At 33.6% G+C, this 14,690-nt stretch overlaps 1 protein-coding gene across 3 annotated transcripts in view; it reads right to left on the bottom strand.

Moving 5' to 3' along the window:
- The window catches only part of LOC148280034 (uncharacterized), a 176,253-nt gene that overhangs the window by 51,079 nt on the left and 110,484 nt on the right, over nucleotides 1–14,690 (bottom strand). For all 3 annotated transcript variants that reach the window (XM_088229027.1, XM_088229029.1, XM_088229028.1), the window contains exons 11-12: nucleotides 10,181–10,268; nucleotides 952–1,292 (exon numbers count right to left, since the gene is read on the bottom strand). In XM_088229027.1, coding sequence (XP_088085153.1) covers nucleotides 952–1,292; nucleotides 10,181–10,268 — 429 coding nt within the window. The remainder of the gene's footprint in view (nucleotides 1–951; nucleotides 1,293–10,180; nucleotides 10,269–14,690) is intronic.

Below are 14,690 nucleotides of genomic sequence, written 5' to 3'. Positions count from 1 at the left end.
ATCGAAAGTGTTCAAAAAAAATCCGGAAACAAGTAGAATAAAAATTTAATTTGCCCTTTCCTAATTATATAGCTTCTTTAAAATTTCATAACCTCGATTCATTAGCACACAGAAGAGATCTTTTCGATCAGATCCTGCTTTACAAAATTGTAAATGATAAATTTGATTCCCCAGAACTGATTCATCTACTTGCTTACCGTGTCCTCCAGATCAACGAGACTGTCTGATATTTTCTATATTCGTAATATTTAAACTAATCATCGGAAACATTCTACCATCCTTCGTATATGTGAAGCATTTAACAAAAATGTTTATAGTCTAGATACATTTAACACTTCATAAAATAGGTACAGAGGAGAACTAATAGACTTGATTCGGAATAACAGAGAATAGACGTTTTGTCTCTTGTCTTGCTCTTAATCATTAAATCAAATGCAATTTTCCACTCCTACTTTCCTTTAGTCATCCTTCACCACTCCTTATTAATTTCCTTATTTTCCTTCCCACTATCTCCTTGTTTTGTCCATATTTCTTTTATTTTAGTACATTCTTTATATAGTTTAAACCGTTGTCGTTTTATTGTAGTATAATTTAGTATGCATATTAGTGGATGGCAGACCCTACTATGTATATATTTTTTATACTTTTTATTTGTATTCATTTAACCTGTACATGTACATCTGTTTGTATTCGAAATAAATAAAATAAAATAAAAATAAAAAAAGTTTTCAATATTTTAATAAGGTCAACATTATAGTAAATTATGGTTCAAACTTCGGATCTGGGATTCATAAAACGCAAAACTACTTTGAAACCACCACTCAATTTTTTATTATTTGTAATTATTTTGTTGTTATCAATTTGTAATTTTTTACGTTTTAAACGTGTATGTATATATTTATTTAAAAAAAAACAATTAACACGATGAATGAAAATAAATTAAAATAATACCTGTCCTTGAAGCGGAGTAGTGAATTCAGGCAGAGTTGGTTTCCCTCCAACCTGAATGGCGGCGCTGGTCTGGGAAGAGGCGCCCCAACCGTATCGGTTCCTCGGCGTGACTCTGAAGAGGTAGGCTCCCGGCGCTAGGCGGAAGGCGTCGAAGCCGTTGACGGGCGTCAGGCCCAAGTGGGCCCAGCGAGCGCCGCCCTCCGGGCCCTGCAGCCAGGCCTCGACCCTGTAGGCCAGCACGGGGGCCGAGGTCCCGCGCGGCGGGCGCACCCAGCGCAGGGACACCCAGTCCGGCCCCAGCTCTGACACCTCTGGCTCGCCCCCGATGGCTTGCGGAACATCTATTACAAACATGATGTTATCCAAAGGGTCGACGACAATGCACACGACCGGTAAATACGCATACGTACTGCACTATAATAATAATTGTCATTTCCCTATCCGCGCGCAGTCGTGCATAGGGAAATGTACTGGCACTCAAATCGCAGCGTATCTAGATCGTGCTTGTTACATGAAAGGTAAGGTGATCAGTCTTACGCTTCGAATACTAGTCCAGAGGTGCTATTCAGTGACTGACCGAAAAAAGTTTTTTAGCTGAAACCGAAACTGAATTACGGCTTCTTTTCTAGTTTCGGCCGAAACCGAAACTCATTTAAATCATTGAGTTTTTCTACTGACATTTCTTGGTGGCACTGCATTTTAATTATAATAATAAAAATACGTAAATAGTTTAGTCTTCCACCAGTCTGACTATATCGGTTACGTAAAAATTTATAAATAAAAGTGGAATAAAACATTAAAGGTTTTTAAAAATTACAATCATTTAAATAAGCTAAAAGTCACTCCAAAACGACGTTTTAAAAAAATAAAAATATTTAACTTGACCCAAAATAACTTATGGTAACCTAACCTAACTTTACATAACAAAATAAATTTAAACATAAAACAACCATTATTCTTGTATTAAAATTAAAGAGGCTTAGCGACGTTCAACCCTTTCGTTAAACGCTTATCATCGCCATCATCATTACCACCATCATCATCATTTCTCTTCCGTACATAATGGTACAGAGGGCACTGTATTTGTACACCAAATGCAGCGCATTATGAAAATCTGTTCCATGCAGGTGAAGGTGATCAGTCTTACGCTTTAGCAGCCAGTTCAGCAATAACGAAAATTTGTTTTTAAAAAACCTTTAAATCAATATTTCAATAAACGTCACGAATTGAACTCAGGACCTCAATAATCACAGACAAACGCTTCCATCGCCAAACAACGAGGCGTACATACTACATCTCCTCTCGATTTCTTAATTAAGGATTTTTACCCGACACAGAGTGTGTAATGTTAAGGATAATTTAATCTAATTATTCCTTGCGTTTATTTAATTTTGAATAAATACTTCTCAAGCCTATATCCTGGAATACTGGGAATGCATTTCAGAGTAGACACATGTGGCGTTCCATCCTCGTTGCCTACTCTTACAGAAAATGGCGCCGTGGTGGAAGTAGAAATAGTAATGAACAAATTGCACTAAACTTATTGACCGCTTCGAGCATTGGAAATCCCCCTCACTTACCCAGATCTGTTTTAGAGATTTTATGGCTACTTTTTAGATCTGCATATTGCATTAACAATTTTTTTCTTTAATGATCGGTTAATTATTATAATTTTTTGCAAAGGAGGGAAAACATTTTTGAGAAGGCGAATGGAATTCTAGGCATTTACAGGGACTTATGACCTGTCTTAGGCTGGTTTGAGTGGTCACTTTACACACTGTGTAACATTCACCAAAATTGGTGAATTTTTTTTAGGCGTTGCCTAGTAGGTGAATTGGTTCAGCCGGATGAATCTCACCCACATGATAAAGGTTTCAGCTCTTTTTCTTCACAAAAGTCAACAGACGGAAGAGTTGGGGATCTGTGAATGTTTAAACATAGGCAGAATGGTGAATGTTACACAGTGTGTAAAGTGGCCACTTAAACTAAATACCTAGACTTCCATATTCTTTTCTCAAAACTGTTTTTTCTCCGTTGCAACAAATTTAGATCTGAATAACTCCCTAGGGAGGAAATCTAGCCAGTCTGCAAACATTTAAACGTATTAAAAAAAATGTTGGTTTATTTTATTTTTTTATATTCTTCCCTTACAAAAGGTTTGCGTTTTTTTATAATTTACAGTTACCGCTTGCAATGTCCCTATCATCGCCAGTGCTCTTCAGTATATCGCTAGCCCAAAGCAATAGTGAGATATCTCTGAAGAACCTTAACTCAGATAATCGGACTTTGAGGTGTGCAAAGGGTCTGACGGAATTCAATTATTTAAAGTAGATTACGAATACTATATTTAAAGAAGGAATCTAACTTAAATATTTTATAAATTTATTTAAGTTATTAACAATCTGCATGTGTATCTCAAAATCGGAAAATTTCATGTTTATCTCAGTGTTGCTTTGGGCTAGCGATGTATAGTCCATTTGTTTGTAACCCTCAATCTTACTAACCCACTTTTGACGGTGATAGAGTATATTATGACCTTCCTTATCTAACTGCAACTAGAGAACTTTTAAAACAAACTAAGCAATTAAATATTACTGAACTCTTTCAACTAGAATCATTAAAATTTATCCATAAATTAGCCACTAATGTAATTGTGGACGAAGAACTAAAATTTGTAAAAAATGTAGTCAACATGGACATAATACGAGAATATTAGACAAATACCATATACAACTTTCTAAAACAAGACAAGGATAATCAAGACTAATGAACCAGGGACTGAAATTATACAATAAACTACCAGACAAAACTAAACAAAAGACTCAGACAAACTTTTCAAAAGATGTAAAAAATATTATTTTGAACAACAGAGTATGAATGGAAAATATTTATATTATTTTTGTAAAATACATGTAATAATCCGTAAGGGTTTATGAATAAATTTTCAAATTAAAAAAAAAAAAAGTTTGTTAGTAAACCGGGAGAAACAATTCCGATCTCCTGAACCAGAGACGTCACCACACCTCCATCGACTATTCTGTAACAGTTTGTACAAAGGAACCTTTCCACGTTATTTTGCTTGTTTGAAAGGCATCTTGATTCAGACATCTATCAATTAAAAAAACATTCAAGAGCAAAAATTCACTTTATTTCCAGAATCACCCTATTCATGAAAAAACCTAGCATCGATCGACCTATTCGAAACCTGGCATCACCCTAGTCAAGTCAAGACCTATCAACCAACCTATTAACCAAACGTCTTGAAAACCACTTCAAGCAGTAAAGTTGTGTAACTGTGATGTAAATAAACTTACAGTGTCATCACGTCACTCAAATAAATAATTAGTTAAAAATAGTTGAGAACGCAGTGGCCAACTAACATAATATGACACATCAAACACACAATCGTTGCGTTAAAGTTCATTCGAAAAACATGTTTCTTCGGTGATACCGCGTAACCTGTTTTTTTAACAAAAACGTTATACAGCAAGAAATTCGTTATAGGGACTAAGAGCCGTTAGTTTGAAATTATTGCATTTTTTACTCTAAATAATGACAGCAAATTGTAAATTGCGAGGTCGTTTGGATACATTTATCTAGGCTTAATATTTTTTTTATTATTTTTTTTTTTTTTATTTGTTTATTTTTCCATACATATATTATTTATTTACAATTATAATCACAAAAATACACTTTATAAAAATACATCTTAAAATTAAGCTATAACATGAATTGAAAAAATGCCCACAAAGACTACAGCGTCTGAACATGGGCTATTCCTTTATTAATTATTAAAAAGTTCATAGCGCATTTATATGGTATGCCATGACCACGAAAAGAAAAGAAAAGAAAAATAAAGGAAAAACCAAATCAACATATGCTGATATTACGAAAATATGTTTTTTTTTTTTTAATTTGAAAATTTATTCATAAACCCTTACGGATTATTACATTCATTTTACAAAAAATAATATAAACATTTTTCATTCATACTCTGTTGTTCAAAATCATATTTTTTACATCTTTTGAAAAGTTTGTCTGAGTCTTTTGTTTAGTTTTGTCTGGTAGTTTATTGTATAATTTCAGTCCCAGGTTCATTAGTCTTGATTGTCCTTGTCTTGTTTTAGAAAGTTGTATATGGTATTTGTCTGATATTCTCGTATTATGTCCATGTTGACTACAATTTTTTACAAGTTTTAGTTCTTCGTCTACAATTACATTAGTGGCTAATTTATGGATACATTTTAATGATACTAGTTTTAAGAGTTCAGTTATATTTAATTGCTTAGTTTGTTTAAAAAGTTCTCTAGTTGCAGTTAGATAGAGAAGGTCATTTACTAACTTTAATATATTATTTTGTTGTCTTTGTAGTCTGATTATGTCATTTTGACATTCTGCTCCCCATTTATTTGCAGTATGCATTTATTTTTAATTTAGAATATTTTTTATATTTTTTTATGATAGTAAACAGAGGAGGTAGCATTGCTAAAATTGAAAGATGAGACAGTATGCCTCGTTTTGCGATGGACAAATTGAAAAAAGTTTGGCAACAACATTGTATCACTGAGTAAACAAAAAAAATGGTCGTAACCCTAAATTATTCTTGTGCGCCGCAGAAGCGTGAACCCTGAGAGAACATGAACGAAGAAAGAAAGACGATTTCAAAATGTGGTGCTGGCCTAGAACGCGGCGGATACCATGGACACATGGAAAGCCCATACGACTGATATCTCTATAATCTAAGAACTGGGTACTGAACAGTGTCTTTCTTACAAACCATTTCTTGTAAATCCGTGTTCTTGGGTATTTCGGCCACGTTACGAGACGAAGAGACAATACGGAAAAATAAATTGTACAAGGACGAGTAGAGGGAACTCAATCTCGCGGAAGGTGTCTTCCCAGATGGACTGACTCGGCGCGACAAGCGACTGGCGTTCTTCTTCAGGAGGCCTTCAGATGCGCTGACGATAGAAGCGGATGGAGGTGGATCGTAATGGCGTACTTCCCTCCTGCAAACGTGATTACGACTGCTCTGACAAGAGCAAATGACAAATAAGAATGATGGTTTTCCAGAATGATACTCCAGAGGTATTTTAGGTTCTCCTGCCAAAAAAAATCAATTGATAGTTACGCGGTATTGCAGTATCACCGACGATTTATAAGTTTTTGACTTGATGTTTACTCTAAGATGAAAATCGTGAATAAGGAAATCGAGTAGGGATTAATTTTATTGCGTATTATGTACTGATTAGTGCGTTTCCCGACTATACCCGATGTCTCGGATTCGATTTCCGGCAAGTTTGACGTAAAATAAATAAACGATACATGAAACAAATAATTAAATTAAACATTTTAGGTGATTTTTCACTAAAGTTATTTATATTATTACAAATGAATGACCGCCGAGATTTTTTTCAAAAATAAATATCTGCGTTCGTATGATTTAACTGAACATTTCAATGCCGGGGACATTTTCAGCGAGTTTAAATAACTCACTATTGGAAAATGGTAATCAAGCTGTGGTAGAGCGGAGTTCGAACCTTTGATCCGCGAGTCCGTGACACTAGCCATGGGACCACAACTCGGTTTAATAGATAATTATATTTTTTTCCATCACAAGGTATGAGTATTTTCGCTACATGACACCAAAAAAGTACTCAAATGCTACGATCAATGTTACATAAAAGGCCGTTTACACGTGAACAATACAATATTGTTTTGTCCTAGTACTCGACCATTGTCCACGTGTAAACAGCAATTTGTAGGACACAACATCGATCCGAGACTTCTCCACTGAGGTAGACGGGCAGGCTATCTCCGCGGAACAATGATTACCCTCACCACCGCTCGCAGCCGCATTATCCTCGTATCCACGCACGGACAGGACCTTGTGACGATGGCGATTTGCACATTTTTTCTACCAAAGATGGCGGCAAAAAAATATTATTTTTATTAACTAGTTCGTTCTTTAACAATTCCAATACATCTTGGTACAAAATAATAAGTATTTTCTGTGAATGCGCTCGTAATAAACGCCGTCACGTATTCATTTTCGCAGCGCTCACGTGTAAACTGCGATCAAATTTTCGTATTGTCCCAGCATTCTGTCCTGCGCGGTCGAGGATGTTTACGGAGCTGGGACAATATAATATTTTCATATCTATTGTATTGGCAACGTGTGAACGTTACTTGTAGAAGACGTGCCATTTAAAAAAATATGTGTCATAACAATGATAATAAAACTTTATTTTGTTCATCGAGTCTCACTGTTATAATTTTAAAAATAGCTTAGTTTGTATATCTTACGAAAAATGCGATATTTCGGGTGAGGTGTGGAGAACTAGAAATAGACCCGGCACATATAATATTGTGTTTTACAGAACGGCAACAGTAGCTTGACGAGAACGTAGCGTTGTATTGTTGGTATTTATGTATTTGGCAAAATGCAGCATACCAACCTTGATCCGCCGTAAGGTAATTTAAGAAGTCGGAGGCGAGCGAGTCCCTGGCAGACCAAGTTCTCCTGAGCTTCGTAAGAGATAACTCGCAATCTAAGTTGACGTCTTCTTTTCCAGCACCCATTATCACAGTTCACTTTTGACCTATTTCTATGGTGGTTTCCATCGCCGCTAGTACAGCACTGAAATATGCGGACTGGTGAACTCTCGGCTGATTTCTCTACTATGAGAAAACTTATAATTAGAGGGTCCGGGAATTTGAGCGCGATGTTTGTGGGCGGGACAGAACATTATCCGTTGTAAAATCTCTGCTAATTCGTATTCCGAAAACCCACTGACAATTATTATCATTTAGACCAATTTAAATATATATATAGAATGCCACTTTTGTCTGTTTTTGCATACAGACCTCGCTTCTTCTACATTTATTCATATTCTCATCCACGCGCGACGGTTATTCTGCCAAAAGTAAAAATAACGTGTTCAAGTTCAAGTATTTGTTGAACTCGATCATTTCATTTCTCGGTCTTCCCCGTTTACTACAATTTTCAAAATTTGTATCGTTAATCCTTTTAGCCATTTGCTCTACATATCGAAACCAATGCAGCACTTCTTTCTTGATTTTGTTGATAACGCTCTCGTGAATCTCAACATCTGTGCACCTATCATACATAGTTTTATCACACATTCGCCCGATCGATAGCATTTCGACAGCATTCAGCATACTTTCATCCTTGTTTTTTTGTTTTTAGAATTTCAAACTTCGCTCCCATACACTCCTTTCAATATCCTTCCCAGTATTTCCTCCCCTAGTTAATTTCCAGATACACAAATTCTTCTTCCTGATTCAGAATATCGTTCAGGTTCGTTCTATCCTCTCTGCCTACCACCACGGGAATTGTTTTGTGTTTGTTTTAAATATACAAAACAACGATAATAATGATTATAAAATAAATACCTTTCAATAAATTTATCTACAAGAATACTTTTTAAAATACGATTTCTGGCAGGTACCGTAAAAGCATACGACACGAGACTTGAATGTAATTTGAGACGAAACTTCCGTGGCACATAATATTTCATGTGGTGTCATTGCTACTCAGTTTTTGCTTGTGAACGTATGATTGCTGAGGAAATTTAGACAAAGTAAGTAGTATTTTTTGAGAAATTGACATTGATTTTTAATTCAAATATATTTCTGAATTACATATGCCTCAAAACTCTATTACTAGTAAAAAAACTGTTGTGATCTAAATCGATTTGATAATATGATCTCGTGAGGCACTTTTCCGTAAACAAATCAACGACATGGTTGACATTTTCAGCGTAGTTTGGTGGAATGAAACTCAAAATTCTCAGAAATGAAAGCATTTTTTTAAAAGGTAAATTGAGACTTCTGGGAAGGTTGACACGAAATCTTTGTTTTCAAAAGTGGTTTTGCATCGAAGTATTTCATTGTCCCTGAACTGGCATTTGAAACGTAAGACTAATCATCTTACATTCCTGTAAGAGATGATCGAGATAAGATGCATTTGGTTTAACAATGCTGTGCTGTATAAATTATCGGGTGCGGATAAGAGTTTCATGATGATGATGACATTTTTACTTCTCTCTGTGATTTTATTTTCAGGCGCATTTTAAACTGATTCTTAAGCTTACATCTCCCATCAGCCTTTATTACGTTATTTGTTTAGTAACCTTGTGTAAATAGCTACTTTCATTTGTTACATTACATGGCAATTGTTGGCTATTCTAAAACTTGTATGTCCATATGTATAACACACATAGCAAGTCATTAGTCAGAATTCTGATAGTTTCAGATCGGTGATAATCATTGTCAGTGCCGATATGCGGCGTCTATTGGCAGAAAATATATGAATGTGTAATAAGTATAGTACACACTTGCTAAACAAAAAAGTTGTGGTTATCATAATATGTATAAAATTGCAAGGCAATATTCCTAGCAGCTTCACTAGATATAGATACATAAATTGTTGTAAAGAATATAGCAATACTGCACGCTAAGTCGTATGTCGTCGTATGAATTGCAAATTTTGCAGATTACTGTTTTATACTTTGCCTATCTGATTTCTTTTTTATATTTACAAAAAACTAAATACAAGAGAATATCTCATATCTGAGAATCAGAAATGACTTGTTGGCTTAGTATATGAGGCTATCGAATATCTATTACAAAAGCTAAAAAAACGCAAAACGATTTTTTTATTTATGACATTTAGGCTTAGCATGGCAGAATACGACATATTCAACTTTTTTTCTTTTTGACCCCAATACACTAAATACATTACCCGGCTCTTTGTCAGGATACTCACTACACCAACATGCGAATACTGAAATGCGCTTTCACCTTTACCCTCACCGTAGTATACATAGTATTTACGAAAAAACACATCAATTATATGCAGAGTTAAAGGGGGTGCACTAAAATGAGGTTAATTTTTTTTAGTGATATAGTGCAGAAGGTGTCGGAGTAGAAGTTAGGAAGGAGGGGGGGGGGCTAGGGGGTGAAAAGTTATAGGATTGGTTAATTTTTAAATAAAAAAGTGGGCTATATTAAAAAGATTTTTGAATATTTATTAGGGTAATATTATTTTTTAAGGCTTTTTTAATGTGAAACAACTCCATGTTGTTAAATTTGAGTCGGTAAGTGTTTATGTACTAATATTAACTAACATTAATTCAAATGTTTGACCACAACGTTACTTTGAACATAAATAATATTACATAGACATAATTAATTAATGACATACCTCGAAGATATGAAACGTCTGTATAGCTTTGGTCTGAGAGTAGGCCAGAATTTGTTGCAGATAACTCTGAATCCAACCTTTGTCGTACCTGTATAAAATTAATTCAATTAATACTCGGAACATTAGAATAAATTTGTAAAATACATATTGGCACTGGTGTATTTTTTTCCTGAAATACACTAGAAAAAGAAAAAGAAAACTTTTAAAACAACATAGACACAACCTGTGCGTGGATCGACGAGATGATAATAAGAATATTTAACACTACCATTATATTTGTGTACCTGCCTAAAATTATTAAATCTAAAAAAAACTAAATTTTCGAAAAATAAAAATCTCAGTCAACTTTTAAATACACTACCGGAGAAAATATAGAATTTAGACTTCCATTTAGAAAGAAGGCGAAGACACAAATTTCTATTTTTTATATGGCAGTAAAAAAACAAAGACATATTGCGTGTTAAAGAAATTATAAATGATCTATTTATTATAAGTGTACACATAACAAAATGTTAATAAGTGCACTATTTTAAGATTAAAAATAATAAAAAATATTCTTAAAAAAAAGAAATAATGACAATAAAATTTGATTAGTTAACATATATTTTAATTTCATTCGTAAATATATTAATGACTTTATTGCAAATAACGTTAAAATCTTGTGTTATTGCTAACATTAGAAAAAATATAAAAGGTAATTGATTTTGTATAGCAACCTGGTCATTCATAGCAGATCTGGGTACCGAATTCGAAAGATATTACGTTATTACTGAAGAGGAGAATGCCAAGTCAGTCAATGTGGCTCCTACATCGTCAATAGATCGATCGATGGCCAGATATATTATTGCTCAACCTTTGAAAACGTTTTGTAACTGTTACACATATGTATTTAAATCGCACTGACGCATGACGCGACGAGACGAACTACTAACTGCATATAAAATAATGCAATTAAAACACTCGTAAATATAGATTAAGGTTGTTCATTGGTAAAACTGAAACATCGTTGACATTGGAGACGAGTTATACTATAGCGATAGGTACTTTAATCGACGAATTTCGAAAATTTCATCGCGTTTGCAACATCTTCAAGACTTGGATAGACAGTATGCGCTACGCTACGTAACCGCTGGTCACAAAGGACATTCGTGGGATATTATTATTAAAAAATAAATGTCTATTTTAATTTTTTCGAACACGATACAAACAAATTCGAACACGATAAAAATAAATCCTTTCCAACAAATATTCGCTTCTGTTATTTAAATTTAAAGTTGTAACTCGCTTTAAAAACACCCGATATCAAGAACACAACTGTTATCTCTGAAATACAGTTTTTAACATGCTCAGGTATCTTAAAAACGGAGTATTCCATTCAATTAGCAAGTCCGAGAAAGTTTAGTGCTACGGGAAATTGAATTTATTTTTTTATCTTACGCGTGGTAAAAATTAGAGCATTAAATCCTTATAGCATTAAATCCTTAGAGTGGTAAAAATTAGAGCATTAAATCCTACGTAATTGTAATTTCTTAAAGTCACTAGTTCTTCCGAATCAACGAATGATAAGTGTTGTGATTGATTTTCGGTTTACGGGAGCCAATTCACAAATCAGCAGAATTCTCCGAAGAGAGCTTGTGACGTCACACGCAGAGTAATTTCAAAATTACAAAACTTAAAAAAATCATAGCGCTAATAATACGATACATAATTAATTTATTTTTAACTGGTTTAGTTCAACAGTGTATTAACAAATAAAAAAAGCCACTGAACTTAATTTTTTTATAGGCAAAATCAGTGCTAATTTTTATAATAAACACAAATAATTTTAAAATAAAGATACCAGTCTTGAAGATGTCGCGAAAGCGATGTAATTAGGCTGGTTTTTTCAAATTTGTGAATTTAATTAAGTACACTCGATTTTTCTTTCTATAGTAGATTACAATGAACTTCCACGAAGATGTTTTAAAACTGATTAAGGCACATTCAAGTTGCGTATACCATTTTCCATCATTTCACCAATGCTATTTAGAATATTTTCAATTTTTCAGCTTACACATAGTTTAATTAAAATTTAATAACGACATTTATAATCACAATTAGTGATGGAATAATGTTATTAAGTCGGCTATGCCTCAATCACACAGCCATACCACAACCAGCTTCTAGTTTTTTTCACCTCATCGAGATCATTTTACTAAATTTGCACATACTACTTGTGACTTGTGATAAATAGTTTACAAATTCTTTTGTATGAAAAAAATCATTTGTGGTTTACTCCTGTAATTAAAACTATTTTTTGAAAATGCAGCGTTAAAACGATCCTTAACCTCCATTTGGAAAATTGTGTTTTGAAAAGTAATATATTTCATACATACAACGTGTCCCAAAATTCAACGATAAGCGGGCACCAGCGAGTGGACTTGCTCATGACTACTCGAGAAAAAAAATGATTGTAAGTTTTTTTTCTCGACAGGTTGTATATATATAGATATATTTTACTCCGTTTTCAACTCACACGTGTTCAAATTAAAACATTTTTTACATTGTAACACGGGTTTTGTTTCTGCCTATTAAATCGATTTGATCCGTAGTAAGTGTTCAATCAAGCCAATATTGCGTTTGGCACCAACACAATTTAAAAAAATACATTAACGTTAGTAAGATATACATTATAAATTTGTCAACAATATTTAAAGTTTGTCCAAATTTTTGTAGACGAGGACTGGATTCAACTCCCTGGGGAGCTGTTTATATTAACATATTACAACAGAGATGAACAACATTTAAGAAAAGGAAATATATAAGTCTAGGCATCTACAGGGCTTATGACTTGTCAATGGCTGGTTTAAGTGGCCACTTTACACACTGTGTAACATTCACCATTCTGCCTATATTTGAACATCTATATTCCTTCAATTCTTCGAGTATGTAGGTGAAATAATTCAATTAAATGAATCTCACCTGCATAAATAAAGGTTTCAGTTCTTTGACTTCACAAACATCAACAGATGAAAGAATTGAAGGAATATAGATGTTCAAATATAGGCAGAATGGTAAATGTTACACAGTGTGTAAAGTGGCCACTTAAACCAGCCATTGACAGGTCATAAGCCCTGTAGATGCCTAGACTTCTATATTACCTTTTCTTAAATGTTCTTCATCTCTGTTGTAATATGTTATTATAAATTTGTATTAAAACATACTTACTATGTAAAAATTCTATTAGGGAAATATTACGTTTTTTTACAATTTTAAATTAATAAAGGTCTATGCAATACTGTAGAGTAAACATTTTTTTTCGTAAATTAGTAGCATTTTTTTTTTATTCCCACTAAAACGGTCAATTGTATTGACCACGCCCTTAATACGTCACGATTCGCAAAAAAATTGAACTTTCGTTTAAATTTAAATAAAACATCATCACGAATCTCGACGTCACAATCCAACTTAGTTATGCAGAAAGCAGCCAGCTATAGAAAAGTTAAGCTGAGTTAAAAGCACTTTTGTGAAAAGAAAGAATTGTCAAATTTACACAACAGTTGGAATGTTTTTGACTTTAATAAATGATCAAAAATGAACACAATAGATTGTTCATATTGCATACAAGAATCTTATTATATTTTAGACCAGTTTAAATGATTTTGAAAGCAAGTAAAGTAAGATTTTTCTAGTGCTGTGGGTGTTTTCTGGAAATTGAGAAATGCCGTTTTTGGGATCGATACTATTTGCAGAAGGTGATTAATACAGTTTTGTGTAAGAAAGCGGTCTGGCTGTTTTTAGCACAACATAGAATTGATCTTACTGCATCCGATAACATCAATATCTCATTTTCCTAAATTGTGGACTGGCTTCTTTCTGCCTAACTACGTTCAATTGTCAATGCCAAACTTGTCACGTTTTTGTAGACATATTTAAAAAAAAAAATATTTGTAAAATCACCTATTTTATTTATTCATTTTATAAGGTAATTCAACCAGAAAACATACCATTTTAAGGTATTCGTCGATACAATTTCACACGCTTATATATGTTCAATTGTAGAATTACACAATATATATAGAACTGCATTAATTTGTTGTTTTTACCCATGAAAACATTTCTCCACAATATCCATATTGGTTATGAAATTGTAATGAATTTTTCTAGATCCCTTTAACATGTTTTTATCGGTATTCGTAGTATGTGATATTTCCCTAAAGAAGTTGCCAAATTTAATAAAACACCCCTTTTCCAAGATACCCCCCTGGCATCTTGAAAATAGTATTTCTGAGATAATGCCTGATTTATTTTTATCATGGCGGTGTTTTTTTTGGTGTGAAATAACTTAAAATTCAAACCAAAGAATCAAATATTTGTCAGATGGCTTACTCGACTAGTAGTTACATAATGGTAAATTGCATTTATTTGTCGGCCTCGTCGTATAGTGGTCAGCGCGTTTACCTACCATGCAAGAGGTCTCAGGTTCGATTCCCGACATGGTTGAAATGAAGAATTAATTTTAAAAGGTGTT

The sequence above is a fragment of the Micrasema longulum genome, unplaced genomic scaffold, assembly GCF_059751315.1.
Source record: "Micrasema longulum isolate JH-2025_06_02 unplaced genomic scaffold, ASM5975131v1 h1tg000629l, whole genome shotgun sequence".
NCBI classification, from domain to species: domain Eukaryota; kingdom Metazoa; phylum Arthropoda; class Insecta; order Trichoptera; family Brachycentridae; genus Micrasema; species Micrasema longulum.
Note: the sequence above shows the minus strand (reverse complement) of the source record. Positions and strands in the feature narration are given on the sequence as shown.